Genomic DNA, 20,910 nt, shown 5'->3' with positions numbered 1-20,910 from the left:
CCAGAATAACCAGCTGGTAAAAAAATAAGACTGAAAATATTGAAAAGAGAGTATATACATTTATTTGTTCATAAGTATATAAATATCAATGATACAGCTTATAAACAATAATATTGAATGACTTACAGTAAATGTAATACATGATTAGTATATTCTACAGACAGTACGATTCTTTACAGCAATGGATTTCATTCTTGACTGAAGCCTGCAACAACATAAATTTACAAGTTTACAAAGAACAGTCCTATCTCTCCATATCAACAAAACCTAATTAAAACTTTAACACCGCTAAACATAAAATATGCTAACATTTTTTGTTAGCTTAATACATTATTCAATATTTAGTAGTCTTGATTCAAATGTCTTATTTCATCATATTTATGAAAACTTTTTTTTTCAAACAAATATACATATACATATGACACTTGAACATTTTTTCAAATTGTTACAATGGTCAGTCTTACAAATTATGGCATGAAAGAACTACAAATAATAACCATATACAATGCGAGGGTATTTGATGTTAACATATCTCAAACACGATTCATTCTTTCCCTTTTACTGGTGTATTTATAACAATGAGATACAAATTACATTCTATACATTGTAATCTAGTTGCCTCCCTGTATAAATGTTTTGGTAAAATGGCCGGAGATCAAAATCATTATCATATGGCCCCTGAAAGTGATACAGCACAGCATACATGGTACAGTACCATTGATACAGAGATGTTATACCATTTGCATGGTGCATTACCAATTGCCCGTAAGGCTGACAGTGCAGGCAGCAGTTTTCACTGTTTGTAAACAGTGCACATTAACCTGAGGTGATAACCAAACATTTAATCATATCTATCTGCAATCATTTTGCTGTAGTTAAATTATGACCACACAAAGCTCAGATTTATACACACTCAATTCTTTGGATTAAACTGCTACTAAATTATGACTATAAATATGTAACTTGACAGAATATACTGGCAGTTGTGTTTGTGAATGGCACATTAAAAATTCCAGGGTTATACAAAATTTTGTGTTCTATGCCTTTACCTGTTGTAATTTACATTTAATACTTTATATACTAATAATGCTTCTTTACAGACTAGAAAATCTTAAGCTTTTGTAAGACACCAATCTTTTGATCTCATTGCATCCCTACTGTAAATTCCTTATATTGCACGAGTACTTAATTCCACGATCCCGCTGTTTTGTAGCAAACTGCAAGAATATAAAATCGTGAACATCAATCTTTTCTCCTTATTTCATATAGTTCTTAACTCTTAGAATATAATGGAGAGATTTTAAAATCCACAAAGAGTGCTTCTTGATTTTTATGCGGATAATGATTCCTCGCGTTTAATTGGGAGTCGACAGTAATTTGGGATTGGTCAGATACAGTAGATTGGCGTTGACTAGTATATTCATTGACAGCAACAAAGAAAAAATTGCTGGATTGGAGTACCCAAAATTGAACTTGACCTAGATATTATCATGATAAACCTGTATACCAAATTTCATTTCAATATGTTCATTCTCTGCGAAGAAATGAACGGAAAATGTTGTTGACCGGCCGACTGACAGACAGCTGCAAAGCATTATGCCCTACCTTCTTTGAAGGGGGGCATAATAAGTTATATGCTAATTGCATCCTGTGTAAATTGTTACTAAATGGAGACAGCTTTCTCTGGGATTAAGTACTGGTAATGAAGTCATTTCATTACTTTATTCAATGACATATGAAAATTTCAAATAGCAACAAATTTAAAATCATGACTTTGCAATTGAATTATGAAGCATGATCTTCATCTTAGCACCTTTTTTATGTGCTTAGCCAGTGAATGTCATATAACCTCCCCCTGTGAATCTTTCATTGATCTACTACATGTATAATAATCACACTTACTGAACTGTTAGTAAGATCAGCAATATCTGGTATGTAAATACCTCAACATTCTCTGAACAAAATAAAATACAAGGTATTCTTCCATGTTTAAAGCAAATACATCAAATACAAAATAATGCAATAAAAGAAAAAAATTAACCACTAGTTCAAAAACCAGAGAGAAATAGAATAAATGTTGTAAAAAAAAATATGTATACATGTACAAAACAAATATTCTTAAGAGGATAATTATGTAAATTAAAAAAAAAATATGTTTATGGCACAACTATGTACAATGTAGTTAACACCACTGCATGACTTTTCTTCTAAATCAACAATCTGAACATCTAGGTGGCATTAATAAATGCCTCATACTATTTCTAATGTGCTATATCACACATGGTGACAGATAAACTTATACATGTATATGTATTGAATGACAAGCACTTTGTTTTCGATGGAGTACAGTATACACAAAGTACATTGTAGTAGTACAATTGGGAGTTACTGTTTCATACAAAGTCATGTTTTTCCTTTCAACAATAAAACAGCAACAAATGCCAACTCCATAAACAACTAGATGGTATTTATAATTACCTTCCAACACTTGTAAAGTGCTCTATCATACACGGGCACACCTGTAAGTATTCAATGATGTATACATACTATGTATAAAATGACGTACATGTTAACCTGTTTGACCATGGACCTTTAGCGTCCAGTACTATTTTATGGTGTCATTATTTTCAAATAAATAATCATGTATACATTAATTCTATGAATTTATTTTCTGAAAAACTGTCCATACAAGACATGAGTTATCATATTGCAGCTTTAAGCTCCGACAATTCATTCTAGATAAAATAAAAAAGAGTTTAGTATAAACAGATATGCCCTACCATGTTACAATGTTGAAAAGGGTCACATTTTCCACATGATAATGCGTGAAGAAGCAATGGGTTTCCCATGTATATTTTTATCTTTGGATACAAAAGACCTCAATATGAAAATCAGTAGGGATCATCTACTACATGTCCTGGGTATTATGTGTTACATTGACAACTGATAATCAACTGACTTGCAAGTGCAAAAATCTACCTGCTTTATTCAAAAGGCATGTAAAAATAAAAATAATCACCCTTTCAGAATGATTTTGTACACACCACTACCTCTAATCAAAGTACTGAGATGACTGATAGACCAAAAGCAGACATGTACAGTATTATTTCAAGCACTTTCAAACTTTTTTGTGCTAAAAAAGTATGTAAAAGAAGAATAAAATGATTTCTAGTATGTAGCACACAATAATATTTCAAGCACCAAAGAAAAGAATCCAAGCACTTTTAATACATGAAAACTTGATCATGCACTTTTTCGCAATGTTTTGCTGGGTTTTCTTTTGGGCATTTTTTAGTCCTTCTTAAGGACTGCTTAAAATCGAAGTTTTTTTTAATGATTTGTGCGAACTCTGTGATAGATTTAAGTTGTTACAATAGGACTTAGCCTCAGATGTTATGGTTATGGATAAAATATATGTTAATCTCTGCTACAATGCTATCAAAATTTTCTTTTAAGAAACCCAAATATTTTTTTCATGTAGATTTTACCCATGCATCATTTACAAAACATTTCCCAAAAATAAACACATAAAGTACTTGCTAAGACAACAATTAAACAGTAACTCCCTTATAGAAATTTTGGACAAAGACAACCTTAACTACTACTGTACAAAATTCAAAGTTGGGGCAACAATGAGATACATTGATCCAAGTTCTTTGATTTCACACCTTTTCTTCAGAAGAAGGTTGTTCACAGTTAGGAATAAAAGGCCTGTATTCTGGGGGAGTGCTGCAGTAACTGGGGGGCCTTTGATCCTCGGGGTCGGTGACTTCTGCCTCTGGGGGTGGGGCACTGGGCTCCTGCCAGATTCTGTCATTTTGTGTGGATTCTTTCATCAATCCAAAGGTCTCTTGCTCACTATGGCAGCCATTGTCAGTGGCTTGTACTGGATGATAATTGTCTGGAAGTACAATGTAGTATAGAGGATAACTATATTATCAATGTCACACAATCTGTGATTTTTATATTTGCTATATCCAACTTGTTAAAATGGTGTTTATATGCACCCAGCTATTAAAAAACAATATGGAAAGTGTTTAGAAGTCACATCTTGACTGTTTATAGAGTTTATAGACATAAAATAGCAGTTCAAGCTACCTGACCCTGATGGGGAGATGTGCAGTGTTTGGTTGTGGTAATTGCGGTCTCTCTGTCGTTCTACAGCCGAGTGCCGTTTGACGTACCATACCAGGAATATGACGACGACACAGGTACATATGGTGACACATCCGAGGACAGCGATGATTATAATGACAGTCACACTCATACTGCCACCAAAGGCTGAAAAACACACCATTAAACAGTCCCTGCATCATACTGGCAGCCAAGTTTGATCATAAGTCAAATGACGATTCAATGTTATTAATAGAATCGTTCATTATTAGAATAGAATATCACACTGTTGTTTTGATGTGATGACTACGAGAGTTGTTAGAAAAGTTTGCACAAAAAGTGAATAACGGAAAAATTACTGTGGAATCATTTTATTTGTGGGGGTCTATGTTTGTGGGTAGCTAGAAATATTCAGTTTCTTGTTCATGGGGATGCAATTTCGTTGGTACATGTAGTGTAATCAGGACAATTTCAATAAATATTAAACAAATATTGTCTATATAAGGTTCAAGGGGATGTATATTTCTGGGTATGGGCTCCACACAGAAGCCATGAAGATTGGTCCCATATGAACAATGATGATTCCACAGTGCTATGTACTTTGTAGGATGACATACTGTGGTTACATTAATATTCAAAGGCATCAATTTTCATGGATAAAGTGAAAATCACAATTTCAAGGATATGTAAACTCGTGGCCAATGACCCTATCAATACAAAATGTTAATAAAAATTCCACTTCAATGAACATTTAATTTTGTGGATCAACTAAACAACGAAATCCATGAAAATTGGTATTTAACGAATATTGATGAAACCACAGTATGTCTTATTAAATTGCTGTCATTTGAAAATAAGTATGAAATATCATATAACTTTGATAATTCATTCAAAATATACAGCGATTTTTACTATAATGTATGAATTAGATTTACAGAGTGCCATTTCATATTTCCATGACATCTTGTGACGCCAAATAACTGAAAGGCAAACCTGTCGCGCTTTTCCAAAGTAAACACCTTTCAATTCCACATACTTTAAAGACATTTAACCCATTCATAAAATGCACCTTTATACCTTTATTTGTCAAGATTTTGCATAATGTCTTTTGTGGCATGTCGTAGATCATTTAGATCTGAAATCTCTGTCAAAAGTTTCGATAAAGCAAAATCAATAGGTGCAAGATCCGGGTTGGGGGGTGGGTTAACAGCAAGACCTCAAAATATCAGTCCTTCAACCTTTAAACATCTGATTCCATTTGTAAACCATTGTCCTAAACATATGTGAGCCATCTCTAGCAGCATCTAAGAACCTTTTGGTCTCATTGGAGATTTTCCTGCTTGCATACAAATTTAATGAAGGTGCTCCAAAATGTCCATTGATGTTAACATTTTTTACTTTATTTTCATGCGTGGGTCCATATTCAGCAATAAAATGGTCAGATATTCTTTAATCTAATTAAAACTTTCACAAAATGACCTTCATAAGTTATTTTAACATATCATATGGAATATCATTTATCATTGGTTTAAACGGTACATTTTATTTATAGTAGAAATGCGTTCAAAATATAAAAATATCAAATGCTGACATGCTCCATGAAGCATATCTTAGCATAAAAAGTAAGCTGTATATTTTTTATTGTGCACTTAATAAAAAACCCAAATCTTTACATATTTTTTAGAAACTACGTCAAGTATAAAACTGATATAACTTTTGCTGGTATCATGCAAATAGTCCGCTCACAATCGAACTTGTCCACAAACTTTTTCTAACAACCTTCGTACAGTCTCTTTACCTTTAAATAGCCTTTTACAATGTGTGTTTGCTGCCATTTACCTGAATCTGCCACTTGCTCTTGGGGAATCCTGGCGTCTTCAGAACAGATGGAGACAGCGGTCATATAGAATGAGTACTTTTGTACCATGGAGGTGGCTATCCCCTTCAGGTTCTCTAACCGTATTGTGGTGGTGCTACCACTGCTGCACCACTTCTTGTTCTGGAGATTCCGATTTGCACCACATTCCCCAACCTATGTAGACAAGGAACCAGATCAATGAGATTCTCAGTGAAGTTTTACATAAGAATACATAGAGACAAGTGAAAAGTTTGACAACGTGACAGCAAACCCGGTTTTCTTTTATGTGAGCAGTATCCATAATCCATTTGTAAACCCTCAATTGATAAACACTCCCTATCCAGAGTAATGGGGTACCCTAGCATATATATTTGATGAAATAATTTTGCTTATTCAGTAATACTGGCGACAAATACTAATTGCGCTGAAATTGCACATTTGGTGCAAAAAGGTCAAATTAAATGTGCCATATCTCGGACGGATGAAATCTGACCTTTTTTTTTTGTATTTCTAATATGTTCTGTCTTCAATTACATTTTCATTTGATTTCAATGATATACTTCTCAAGAAATTCTTGACACAACAACATTGATGAGTGGGATACCTTAAAACTTATTTGCTATTCTTTTCAACAGTACAAACTGTCAGTAAATATCTGCAAACTCTGCATGTGAAAAATTCTAGAAAAAAATGCTTCAGTGCTTGATGTAAAATTTAATTGATTTTTGTTCTTTCCATTTGCTGGTGCATCATTTAAAGTTTGGTACATGTAGGAATCCATTAAAGGCTCACGGAGCCTTATGCTAAGTATAGACCATAACAGTGAAAACTTCCTCCAAACATAACATCTTTTCATTATCAGACTCCACTGTTGAACTAAAAAATTTCAATTAAAAACCCTTTAATGAACATTTAGCCCAAACCAGCTTTTTGTGTCCTCAGATAAAACACAAGGCTGGCTATACTGCCATTCTTAATTATGGTGACAATATAGGATAGATTTTCAGCCCATCAGTTTCTTGAGTGCCGGAACAATGGAGGAGATATTGAATGTGAAGACATCAAGAGGCAAAGGATGTCAGTAAATGGATGGAAATATGGATTGATTTTATACCAGGTAGTCTTCGCCTGAGGAATTCTAGGCATGAAACGACTTTTGGGAAATGATACACAAGATTGCCATGGACACTTACATAATTGATTATTGATCAGTTATTGTCATATCTAGAATTGCCATGTCAGACTTCTTGTGTTTGGCTCTGAATTTTTAAAGCAGTGCACGTTATTTCATATTGTCATAACATTGGCAATGTAAACACTGCAGGGATGGTCTATTCATTACCTAAGCGATGGTTTGTGATGGGGTTAAAAATCTAGCTGCTTTCACTATGTAAACTTTGAAATCTTGGATATGAAAAGAAAATCAATCAATATCAAAAGGAGAACTCTGTAATAACTGCAGTTTCATCAAACACACCTATAATACCAATAAAACTGATTGTCGCAATGTAAATACTAAAGCAGGGTCTTTACACACAAGCCAAAATTATGATGAAAATGGATTATTGATAGTAAATATGTCTTAAAAACAATGTTAAATACTACACACTAATCATTCATTTCTTTTCATCAATTATGCAATTACCAATTTAATAGAGAACACTCTTCTATCAAATAATTAAATCAAAACTTTACCATCTAAAGTATACCAGGCTGGTGTATATCCTTCAGGCAGCTTTTAAATGTTTTCAATACCGTACTATGACTTTGCATACGTAGATAAAAATTCAGTTTTGAAAAAAAAAAGAATAGGCTACCTATTCATCTTCTAAAATTTCAATTTGGATTAAGATTGTAAATCATGAAATCCTTTCCACTGTCAATAAAACATGAAATAAACCTCACAACACATGAAATCTCAGAGAATATGAAGAGCTGTGAAACGGTATCACTGTGCAAGTATATAATTTCCCGCTTACCCAGGATGGTGCTGCTGACCCATAATTCCATACACCGGTATCGTAAAAGGCAAGTCTTAGATTGCAGACCTGAAACTTAAAGGAGTCCACGGTAAAGCAGAGTTTGGAGCACTGATACCGTGGGTCCTCCGCGCGTAAAGTCACAACACAGGAGCCAGTGAAAAACTTGTTTCCATCCGCCTTTATCACGATTAGTCCATCGCGTCCCAGCGTGTATTTATGGTCGTCAGTACAGGGGTCCTCTATGGTAACTAAAGGAAAAACAGATCATGTTATTAACATTTGATTTAATGTAGATGTTTCCCAAGTTTACAAACATATGACATTACATTCTTGAAATTTGATTTAAATCTTTCCTCGAGTTTATGAAAGTATGAAATTACATTGATACTGTAGAAGCAGAAATATTCGTTAAGGGTTTAATTTCATAATTTTTGTTGGCAGTTATAATCAACAAAATTAGATCCATGACAAATTTTTAACCTAAGTATGAATATATTTAAATACAGAGATGCAAATGAAATTGTTTTTGGTTTATAAACAACAAAATTTTACCACAATTAAAATGTGTGCTTCTACAGTATTCTATATTTTAATTCTATATTAAATAACAAAGAACTATATATGATATGAGATGAATTTGGCCCCAATAATTCGCCATTTTTTAAAGTGTTTCGGGAACAATAAAATGTTATGTTATTTTTTAGACGAGTTGATATAAAATATATTTTTCACCTATTTATTTGCACTCACTTGCAGTATATGACGTCAGAAGTGACACTATTTCTATAATTCAATTAAAATCAGTCAAAAATTGACATTTTTCTTATCTTTTAATGAATGGGAAATATAGAGCGCATGCTTGAACAAGGACAATTTTTTTGTCAGTTATTAGTCTTGGCTAGTTACATCTCTGAGTAAAATATTTTGTTTGTTCAAGCATGCGCTCTATGTTTTCTGAAAGAAAAACTGCTTGAAAACAAGCTGTTTTATGCTAAAAATGCAAAAATGGCAGAAAAGGTTGTCTTTATGTTATCATATTTCTAAATTGTGGGCACTTGAATCAAAATGAACATAATGTAAAAACATCTGCACATATATATCTGTACAAAGAAAACAAAGAATTACAGTAAAATGATGATGTTTATTTTAGGGGGCCATTATAGGCCCATATCATATATAGTCCTTTGCTGACTTTTTTAAAAAGTTCATAGGGTTCAAATTTTAAAGAAATTGAATTCAAAATGCATTGAAAGTGTGTTTTTGGGTGTACTTGTAATTTATCACTGATTTGCATGCATACTTGAGATCACATTGATGACTGACCTGCTTTTTGAACAGACAAGCATACTGGCAAGAAGAGGGCTAATACAGAGAGTGGGGGGAGTAAGCTGTTAATCCTTGACATCTTTAGTCCATTATCTCAACGACATCTAAAAACCAAAAGAACAAAGATGTCAACACAAAATGGTATGAAAATAAAGCGTCCCTTCAATACCATTATACATGTATAAATAGTGCCTGTGTGGGAGGGTAACAGTTGAAATTGACACCCCGAGGAGTGGGGTGGGGTGGGGTGTCAATTTCAACTGTTTTCCTCCCAAACAGGCACTATTTATTTTGTACTCATCAAGACTGAATGTCTTAATTTTAAAGAATATTTTACTGCTTTACTTGAATTCTACGGCGAACCGTACGCGCATAATTTACGCGCATGTAACAATTTGTTGTGTTACCCATTGCTAAGTGTGTTGCTAACGCTGAGGATAATAGAACGGATTATCAACTGTGTCTAAACCAATCAGATTTCATTATTTAACATGAAAGTATAATAAAAACATCTTGTTTGGGGACTAGTCTGCAGAATGCCAAAACGGACCTCACTGCAGCATCTGTGAGGATTTCATATTGACCTTTCATACAGAAACTATACCGGTATGTAGAGAATTCATTCAAACATGATTACCAAAGCTGTAATATTAACTGTAATATTACATGTATATGGGTTTTGTTATACTAGATTTAGACAGAGAAAAAACATTATAACTGCAGTGTTGTTACACACAGGTTGATGAGTCAACATCAGTCTGTAATTTAAACTATCAATCACAGGTATCAGGAGTTTCTTCACTATGGCACACCATAGAATCAACTCCTACTCCCAGACTGTTTATCTAAAACATGTCAAGCCCAGCAGATTACACCTCCACGTGAGTTCTACCCATGCATCAAAATACCAGGTGTGTCTAAATCAAAGTACAATGCTCATAGGCTCTATTATAATTAAAAAAATATTTATTTTACTTTAAACTTCTTAAATATGTACCTGGTAAAACATACCCTAGCTTAAGCTACAGCAAAGATTTTAACAGAAATCATAATAGAATAGAGCACACATATTCAGGATTAAAATACTACCTGATTCAAACAATAAGGATTCCCCCATCAAAAAGCACAAAATTGATGTCTAGATATTTTAATGAAGATCAGATATAACTCCGTCAGGTTGCACCATGAAACACAATCAAGCGAGACACTGAGTAAAGCATGTGTCCCAGTGTTACCTGTGCCTCAGGAGCCTAGATCCAGCACCTGCTGTCTGACGCTCAACACCTAGCCAGATTTGAATCTCCTTGAGATATTGTAAATTTTTCTCTTTTTTTTTATCTTAATTAAAGTTTTGCATTTTCATCAGTAAATTTTTTTTAAAACATTGCATGATTTCAAATGACACGGTTATAAAATATTGTAATGAAGGTTTCAATTCTGATATCCTGACTGTTGTGTTTTTAAAGTTTCCTTCAACAAAATTTATCATTTGGACAAATATCTCAAGGACCAAATAATTTCACTGTTTAAATTTCTCCAAACCTAGGAATTAAAACATTCTCACCATTTCAAACGTACTCACAGGGAGCGTTAAAATCTGCAGATGAAATTGGTCAGTCACATGATCACAGACACAAGAATGCTGACAAACGACATATAACGGCATAATTTGTGTACACGGTGGTCGACGCTGATCAGAGATGCTATCTGACGGAGGAAACCTATCAATACAAACAAGGGGATCAGCGGCAACTAAGTAGCCTGTCCCCGACAATGACCGTGGCTGCCAGATGACAGATAGATACAATTAAATCAATACCAACATGCCTCTTATAATAAAAAGGAGGGGAAGACAGTCTGTGTGTGCAATAATCTCATTATTCCTGATTGTATTTCCAGTGTCCAGTCCTGATCAATGCCTTCTCATCTTGGTGTCCTTCCTCTGCAGTTATTATCTGTATAAAATGGGGCTGATTTGCATGGAGCATTGTGAAATATGTAACTATGCATGGCTCAGAATGCCAATAATATGCTTCCTAGCTACAACATGTACAAGATTACAGTACTGGAGGATTTTCCTCCATACAAACGGTTGTCGTAACAGCCACAACAAAATGTAAATGAAGGCCTAGAAATAAACACTTAACTTGTACATCTAAAATTACTTCATATTCCATACCATTGTCTCAGAAAAATAACACTGTCATACAGTTTGCTTGGGCTGACAAATTTTTAATAAAATTACATAATTATCCATACAGATATATATGGAGTTTTTAATATTAAATAAGTATATGAAATACTTGAAAACTATGCACAGGTGCACTGAATTATCATTGATCCCATTGATGAAAGCATATCCTGAATGCATTGTTGATCTAGATGTGCTCTATGATTGACTGCCAACCACTGTGCTTTAGGATTTAGTCTGTAAAAGGAATCTTTCACTGTCATACTGTCTATCACATCTGTTTACATGTAACATAAAAGGTCCTTTAAAACATGTTGGAGGTAAGAGGAGGGTTTGTACAGATAGTTGAAGTAGAACCAGTATATGGATACTAAATCCCAAGTGAGTGTTTAGTTCAGTATGTTTACTGGGAAAAATCAGAATAAAACAGACAAGCTCTCATCACAGTACAGGACATCTTGAATCTTTCAAGAAAAACAGGCATGGATGAGATCTATGTCCTGGGATGAAAGTGAAAGGAATAGATCAGGCATTGTGTATGTACCTCTAATATATGAGTTATTTTAATAGCAGTGCTGGGAACAGGTAGCCATGTGTTCTCAGTACTAATACACCAATACAGACTCCATACACCAATACACAGCAGGAGATCTCATACACCAGAAAATAACTCACTAATTAATTAACCTGTTCTGCCCACCTTTTATTGATTCAAATTAATGACTTTGTTATAAATGCAAACTTTATATAAAATTATTCATATATGACATTTTGTGGTACATGTATTAATTAAAGGAAGCATATATCACACCAGTACTTGATACATACAGTTAAATTTCGATATCTCGAACACCAATATCTCAAATACAATGGATATGTCGAAGTGATTTTTAAGTCCCAACCACCTATTTTAAAAGTATTTTACCCTCGATATCTCGAATATTTTGATATCTCGAAGTTTTTCAACAGCCCCATCTAGTTCGAGATAACGAAGTTTGACTGTATTAGAATATCATTTATAATAATCATATTAACAAGAGGCCAATAGGTCTTAACGGTCACCCGAGTACCATAGCCAATACACAAACTTGTCATGTATATGTATGCATTATTGCCCTTTCCCCCCTTACAGCTTGATCCCCTGACCCAGAGGCCATAAATTTCAAATCAAAATTTAGGTAGAGGAGTTTATGGACATCATAACCATGCATCCAGTTTTTTCCCACATGTGTGAGAGTAAAGAAGATTTTCTCAGATTTAATACATTTTCACAATATAAGCAGTTGGACTGAAATCCATCATCATGAAAAATAACTGATTATTGTCATTTCTACGAGCTACAAAATGTACACATCTTTTTATTTTTGTAAATATGACTTGTTTTCATCATATTTCCATTCCAAAGTTACTGTAAATTCCTTTTTTTTCGCCAGTACTTAATTCCGAGATTCCACTGTTTTGTACTAAATCACGAGGATAAATTGCGATTTAGTACAAAACAGTGGAATCTCGGAATTAAGTATTAAGTAAAAATTGCGATTTTATGCGGATATTAATTCCTCGAATTTATTTAGGAAACTACAGTAATTCTTCCAGCCCATTTACTTCATCCTACACTATCCTGCCATCGTCCCATGTGTAGAGAAACACCTTGACTCAAAGTTGAAATCAATCTAATTAAAATTAGACTTGTAATTCCGCTCCTCTACAATACGCTATACAAGTAGACTTGTAATTCCGCTCCTCTACGATACGCTATACAAGTATAGCGTATCGTAGAGGAGCGGAATTACAAGTCTAATTTTAATTAGATTGAGTTGAAATCAAAATAAATTAGTGCGCCCCATAAAACAAATGCAATAATTAAGTTTAATTTATTATTAATGTCTAATTTATTTAAAAATGATGATTTCTAGTCATAAAAATGAATTTTAGTAATAACTGAAATCCATCATTTTATTAAGAATAATGATGAAAAACAGTCATAACTATTTGGAGTTTATTTCAAGATATAGAGTGATCTCTGAAAAATGAATATGACTTTATTTCATCATTTTTCATCAAACTGGTAAGTCTATTAGTAGAAATGACAATAATCAGTTATTTTTCAGTATGATGGATTTCAGTCGCACCCTTGACTGATGAGTACAGTATATTTGCCCGCTCAAGGGCCTAAACCCTCCAGGGGTCATGAATTTCACAATTTAGGTAGAAGACTTCCTGGACATCATCACCATGCATTTGGGTTTAAACACATATACTGGGTATATGGGAGTAGAGTGGCCCCACCCTAAAGTCTGAACCCCTGACCCTGGGGCCATGAATTTCACAATTTTGGTAGAGGGCGTCATGGACATCATAACCATGCGTTCAGTTTTTTCCTCATGTGTAGGAGTAGAGAAGAAGGTTTTTTAATTTTAGCTTTTTTTTGCATATTTTGCCCCGCCTGTGGGGCCCCGAGGGTGGTAGAGCCATGAATTTCACAATTTATATTCCTCTTACGGTCTTACCCAAAATGGTAACAATTGGCCTTGTAGTTTTCAAGAAGTTGAAAATGTAAAATTGTTAAGGCATGACGCAAGATGACAGACAGACGAAGACCAATTGCAATAGGTAACTGAGTGACTCAGCTGAACTAAAGAGTGATTACAACCCACATCATAATTCTTTTAAAAGTCACTATTGATGGATTTGTAAGTCAATCAACTTGATGATTAATTTTCAAGTAACTCTGTTGAAGAGGAGAGCAGTTAGTTAAGAAAGGGGAAGCATATTCATGTAAAATATTACAATTTCAAATCTCTCATTCATTTAGATGCAATTCTGAATCATTTACCTATTTTCTTATAATTACCTATAATCCTTTCTTGCCAAATTGGTTCATAAGTAATGAAAGAAAATGTGAGCGAGCTCACAAACCCAATCTTTCCCATTTTTTTCATCCAGCCTTCAGAGTATCAAGTAGCACATTTGTCTTTAACAACTAAAAATTTCTAAGTTCAAAAGGGCCACAATTTCCAGAAAAATAAAGGAATCTTAATTTCCTGGTAATATGCACATCCTCACATTGTGTCCTTAATATCTACAAAGTTTCACAAAATTCCATGCAGTGTTTTAAGAGGAGTTGTGCTTACAAACTGTTCCTCATTATATGTAATATATGGCCAAATTCTAAGTTCAAAAGAGCCAAAATTCCCAGAAAAATAACAGAATCATAATTTTCTGGTAAAATGTACATCTTCACATTGTGTCCTAAATATACCTTTAATTCTGTGCAGCGGTTTAAGAGGAGTTGTGCTTACAAAAAACAGGACTGACGGAGGAAGAGCTGACGGACAGATGGATGGACAGACATATTGACAGATAGAGAGACTGACAGACAGACTAAGAGACAAACTGGTAAAAAAACATTAAACCTCTCACAACTTGAACATAAATTTCTTTTAGGTTAAATGTAAAAATATAAGTGTTGTCTGTTGGGTTCGAGCCTGAGATGTTTTGGTTGTTGAGCCATCGTATGTTCCACACGGCCACTCACGCTGGATAATTCTGGGTATTTAAACGTTTCAGTCGTGTGTGTTATATTATAAGTACTATATCATGTATCGTAGCGATTTATGGGTACTTGGGCTCTAGGGTATTTAAATCCAGGAATCGGTCAGAGTAATCATTCGACATTAGTTAGCCACACGACTGACAAGTTGCTAAGTTTATCATTTTATTATTATAAATTGAGTTTTATTTTCAGATAAATAAGCATTGGGAATAAATTTCAATCTTCAACAGTTGCCATTGTTTTTGCGGCATCCAAGATCCAATCGAAGGTTATTCTATGGAAGTAGACCTGTCCTCCTGATGACTTATGTGCAATTTGTAGTTTAATAAATGGCTAACTACGTCTATCCTATATTATGTGTTTGTTTTATTTTATTAGAATAGGAAATAATTTATGTTCGGCTGAGCGAAGCGAAAGAGAACATAAATTAAGTGGGGTATAATGACTGGATATGTGTCAATACCACAAGTAATTCAATATCCTTCTGTCTTTTCATGTCTACCAATTCATCTAAAATCTTCTCTCCATTAATATGCACAGGATATGAAACATAACCAGCCAATACAATTAACTGAATATCCCCCAGGAATTGTGAAATGAGAGAGAAATGTTAAAAAAGCACATATCATTAAATTTACTTCAGAAACATGCCCAGGGCCTGCAGTTTAGAATATTCAATCTCCTAGCCATCAAGGACAATGCAATGTGAAAAGTTAAAAAGATGATTTGCATTTGTATATAACAGGTATCATTCTCCTGAGTCTGGTTTTCTTTTCTATAAGACATAAAAAATATATCCGATATCATCCTCTGTGATTCTTGGCGGCCATAATTAGACATTGTGTAACATAGGCCCAACCATCCTTCCTTCAGTCTGCCATCCTAATGCTCTATGCCTTTGTCTTACATAGAGGTGGATTGCTAGATTTTGATTAAGTATGTTCTTTAATGAAATCAGTTATCCAAGCCTGGTGTTGCCTCTAGTCAGCAAAATTGGAAAATGCAGAATAGATTTTTGATAGATGAAAAAACCACTTAAACCAAAGGTGAATATTCATTTAATCCCCCTCCTCATTCCTTCAGGGTTTTCGTTTTACTATCAAGCTCCTTAAAACCTTGGTCAGACTGGTTTTTTTTTTACTCTTGCAATCACTCAGCATAATAATGCCTAAAGTCCAAAACTTAATGACAGGCTTTTTAGCAATACAGGCTATGTATGCATCAGTCCAAATATTTACTTTTAGATGGGGGGGGGGGAGGTGTTTGTTATGTATAAGCATACTGGCTTGAACACTTTCAGTACAAGTAGACCAGTCTGATTGACTGTGCAGGCACCGTCCCTTGGTACTCTCAGTTTTCAGGCCACCTTGTTTCTGTATAGCTGTAGTGTTCACGCACTATCTCACACAGTTAAATGCGTAAATCCCATACATATATTTCATTGTATTGATGAATCATTTTGCATATGGTTGCATGTAATATGAACCTGGACATCCTAGGCTATTATTTCATTCATTGTTTGTTATAATCATGATATTATTTTTTTTTTAATGTATATGCCCTCTGAGGGCCCTTGACTGGTGAATAAATAAATAAATATGAAAAAAATAAATATATAGAAGCCTATGGAACCTGACTCACAAGGAGCAATGTTCAGTGTTTCAACATATTCACTATTAAGCTACATGTATATGTTATAACATCACTAGCTATGCTTCCTAAAAATACATTGTACTTGCATAATTTCTGTCCAGTGCTTGTACTCTGATATCTCTTTGATTGCTGGTGAATCAGATGAAAGCTGATGTTTGCACATCAATCACTACAGATCAATCAAAAAACAACATTCCCATAACCCTCACTCAAGTTCCCATAATTAATTGATTGATAATGTACTCAATATACAACAACTCCACACAACCATCAAAGGGACTACATCTAGGGCGATAGTGTACCAGAAATCTACAGTGATCAGAATTGCATAAAATATTAAAATAAAACGGATGTAAAAAAAAAAAATCAATAACAAGATATGATGTTCAGTTTTATCTCCCCTTTTCTTTTTAACTGTGAGTCTGTGAGAAATGTATGACAGTATTGATTTACATTTTGAATTTATAAAAATCAGTCAATTTCATACTCAACTAAGGGTTAAATTGTTTCAATTTTCAAAGTCGACATTTTTAGGGTTAATAATTTCTTCTATATAACTAGCTACTCGGCAGATAGGTGTCTAAATTTACTGGCGAAAAATAAAGAGTTAAGTTAAAATGATAAATATGACATATCTTCGGAAATTATTGAGACATTTACTCCAGTTTCCTGAGAAAAATAGAAAACCCTCTGAAAATTCACCAGAAAGTAAACCAGGATACATTTTATTAATGTGAATATTTTCTACATGTAGTTCATGGCATCATTAGATCACTCCTAGTAAGCTGAAAAGTTGCCTTCCTCCATGGACCAGGAGCAACCATAAACTTATTGCAGCGTATTTTTAAGGATGTTGCTAAAACAAGGAACGGAAAAAGGAGCGGAACGGAACGAAAAAAATCATATCACGTTTATCGCTTTAAAAGGGTATAGACTCACAGGCCCAAAACGATTTACTTTGTATCATTTATTCATACCTAATGAATGATTATTAACATGTGGCTGTCTTATTGATATTCTTATGAATGTCTATTAAATATAGCATTGATTTCAATTGGCTTTAGTTGAGTATGAAAGGAAAAAATCAAATGTACACAAATTGTGAAATATTAAAAGAGTAAATTAGCTTTAACCTTTTACTTATTTTTCTTATATGACATTGCTGGTATAACAGCGTAACGTATTTAGTGAAAGCGTTTAATGTGTTAAATGATTTTTTTTATATTTCCAATATGATGTATAAACTTACCTAAACATTGGATTTTCGGTTTTCTATACAGCGATCTTAAATCATATAGACAATACAGTATCATTGAGATAAAAAATGACCATACGACTGACGATATTGATGATCATATTTACTAAGTCCTGCTGCATCATCTATTTGCAAATACATGTATGTCCCACTATTGTAAATATCATTTTACCAAAAAAAAAAGCTTCATTTTATTGGACAAATACTGTTTAAAATGCCCGGTACTTAGTGAAACTAGTATTTTTAAATATGCAATTTTGTTTATGTTTGCATAACTTGGCAGTTATTCATTCCTGCGGCTATATACATATGATAAAAAAATCAATAGAGATCTCTAGACGGTTCCTGGTTTGATTTTCCGATTATAAATTGGGACTATAGTCTGTCGACCCCAAAATATTTATGCAGCACATTTGGACGATTAAAAAGATGCAATCAAAATAGATGAATCGGGGAATTATGTTCAATGCATGCAGTGTTAATTTTGAGGAAATACCGGGTAATTATTCTTGAATATTGATAATGTTTATACGTGATATTGATAATCTTTATTTTTTTGTTTAAAAATTACATAAAGTATATCCTTTTTAGCATATATCCAGTAAACAACATAAGATTTTCCGTTCCGTTCCGTTTTCCATTCCGCGTTTTAGCAACACCCTGATTTTAATGCCTTTCATTGCTTTAATGTGTAAAACGCCTTACAAATAGTTATTCTTCATTTCCATCTTTAATTTTCATATTAAGATACCAACATTTACATATTCTCTTCATTCTTCATTTTTTGGGCAAAATTTAACTTATTTCTACCCCAAAGTCAAATTAATGTGAAAAGTCTCTTGCAATCATTTTATACATATTTTAGAACTGCTGACATCAGTTAGTGTAAACAAAGTACTTCATATTTAGTCAATTTGTTTCGAGCTAAAGAATCAGTTAAAAAACCTTGATACACTAAAGATCTTAGCCCCTTTCCATCATATACTAGTAGTTTCTGTTTAGCAATTGCTTGACCTAAAAAAGGTTTTCCTCTGGAATTCCCACAAATTTGATGCACGTGTGTACCATATTTGCTGCATGCCCTTGAGGTCAAAATCTAATTTAATACCATTGTAGTTGAATTTTTATTGCTTGGTAAATATATTTGTACTGTCTCCATATTTCAACTTGTTTCAATAAAAATTTGTTACAATAAATAGAAAATTGAACAAACATAATTAATAAACTATTTTGATTTCTTTTATCATTAACTGTAGGTCTACATGTACCAGCATTCATTATGTAGATGTTTAAGTTTTTAAATCTCCAAATTTATGCCTGCGCCGGGTACTCAACCACTGACTTTTAATGTACTGTCACAAACAAAATATTAATTTTTTTTAATTAATTTTTTCAATTATTTATTGGGGTTTCTTCAATGGTTATGCCAATTTTCATAAAAATTCCTCACTTAGAAAAGGAAACAATTAATAATTTCTGAACAACCCTCATGCATACACTTCAGATTCCAACAGAGTTGTACATGGACTAATTTTTTCCCCATCTCTCAGGTATCTCACATCCCCCGTGAAACAAAAAACCTCAGATCATCAATAATGGGAGATGGACTAAAACTAATGATGCAATACATCACGTAATATAAAATGTTATACATTAATTTGATACAAACTGAAAAATATACCGGTATGTAATTATAGACAGTATGGTCAATCAAAATATTAAATGCGTGGTCTTCCTTGCTGTTAACTATATAAATAACATAGGCCACATCAATTTAATTCTTGATCGTTGAACATCTGACAAAAAAGTATGAGCAGACAAAAAAGTATGAGCAGGTGAGCAATTACATAATGGAATTATTTATTTTTTTTTGACCAAATCTTTAGATAAAATAGATTACAAAAAATAAAATAGATTACATAAATAAATTTGAGAAGATGTTTATATTTTTTTCTACTCTTGGACATTTGTTTATCAAGCCTGAATTTGTACTAATTTTCACATAATACAAATTTACACTTCATTATTCGTTGCCAATTAAAGTAATTGCAAACGAAACTATCAAATGGGCAAAGCAACTGCAATAAACATAATATACATTAACAAACTGCAATAAACAATTTTTAATTGACTTAATTGACATTTGAACGGATTCCAAGTCAAACTAAAGAAAACTGTTGTTAAAATCAAAATACACAGATAGCTATGGCAGAGTATTCTACAAGTACATGTATCTACAGAATGCAATAAACAGATAACAAGTGATAAGCATGTTCATATTGAACTTATACCATGAACCCACTATACCTGGTACATGTACTATACCACAATCGCCGAAATCTCTTTTGGATAACCAAGAGCATACATGTGTGCTATGTGAATAATTTGTTGACAGAGAAAGTGCATGTAATAACCATACTGACCAACTGAAGTGTTGTCGTTTATATTTTTGCCCTAGTTAAATAACGTTCTTTTGTAGAAAATAATCTATAGCCATTCTAAGCTAACGTTATTCATATTATTTATCAGTATTCTGAAAAATTCTTATCCATTTTACCGGGTGTGACTATTCAATTACTCTTTTTTCATTAATTTGTCATCTACTTTCTTTTTTAATATAAAAATTCGTGCATTTCTCTTTGTGCTTGAAATTCACAGACTCCATGATGTTTTGGAAAACTACGGATCACGTAGGCCTTCAAGTGACACTCTTCATCATCACGCGATATTGCCTCTACTTTTGGTTTCCCCCTGTCAGAACAAAACAATCTAATAACTGAATACTTACCTGTAAGCTATCAAAAATGAATCCTGCATCACATTTACAGTAATCACACCTACATCATTTCGAGATTATGACACTATGACTATTCTCCTCAGCATCCATTTTACGAGTTGTCACCCTTCAAATTTTAATAACATTTGGAGCCGGTTGAAGAGACAAAATTAATCCGGAAAACCGATTACAGTAACGCA

General features: G+C 33.3%; 2 protein-coding genes across 8 annotated transcripts in view; both read right to left on the bottom strand.

Annotated features, from left to right (window-relative positions):
• LOC128180346 (KICSTOR subunit 2-like) overlaps window positions 1-20,910 on the bottom strand; it is a 93,774-nt gene that overhangs the window by 29,329 nt on the left and 43,535 nt on the right. The gene's annotated exons all lie outside the window — the stretch shown is intronic.
• LOC128180374 (uncharacterized) lies at window positions 45-20,874 on the bottom strand. 7 transcript variants are annotated; one of them, XM_052848449.1, is made up of 7 exons: window positions 11,583-11,714; window positions 10,844-11,234; window positions 9,277-9,383; window positions 7,951-8,201; window positions 5,953-6,145; window positions 4,099-4,281; window positions 45-3,901 (listed from the first exon to the last, which is right to left on the bottom strand). In XM_052848449.1, exons 3-7 carry the CDS (start codon window positions 9,356-9,358, stop codon window positions 3,663-3,665), a joined length of 948 nt encoding a protein of 315 aa, XP_052704409.1. In that variant the 5' UTR covers window positions 9,359-9,383; window positions 10,844-11,234; window positions 11,583-11,714; the 3' UTR covers window positions 45-3,662. The 7 variants fall into 7 exon arrangements, with proteins under 7 accessions (XP_052704409.1, XP_052704431.1, XP_052704399.1 ...); XM_052848471.1 differs by having other exon boundaries at window positions 10,862-11,234; XM_052848439.1 differs by lacking the exons at window positions 10,844-11,234; window positions 11,583-11,714 and adding an exon at window positions 20,723-20,874.

This window comes from Crassostrea angulata, chromosome 1 (genome assembly GCF_025612915.1).
Source record: "Crassostrea angulata isolate pt1a10 chromosome 1, ASM2561291v2, whole genome shotgun sequence".
NCBI classification, from domain to species: Eukaryota; Metazoa; Mollusca; class Bivalvia; order Ostreida; family Ostreidae; genus Magallana; species Magallana angulata.
Note: the sequence above shows the minus strand (reverse complement) of the source record. Positions and strands in the feature narration are given on the sequence as shown.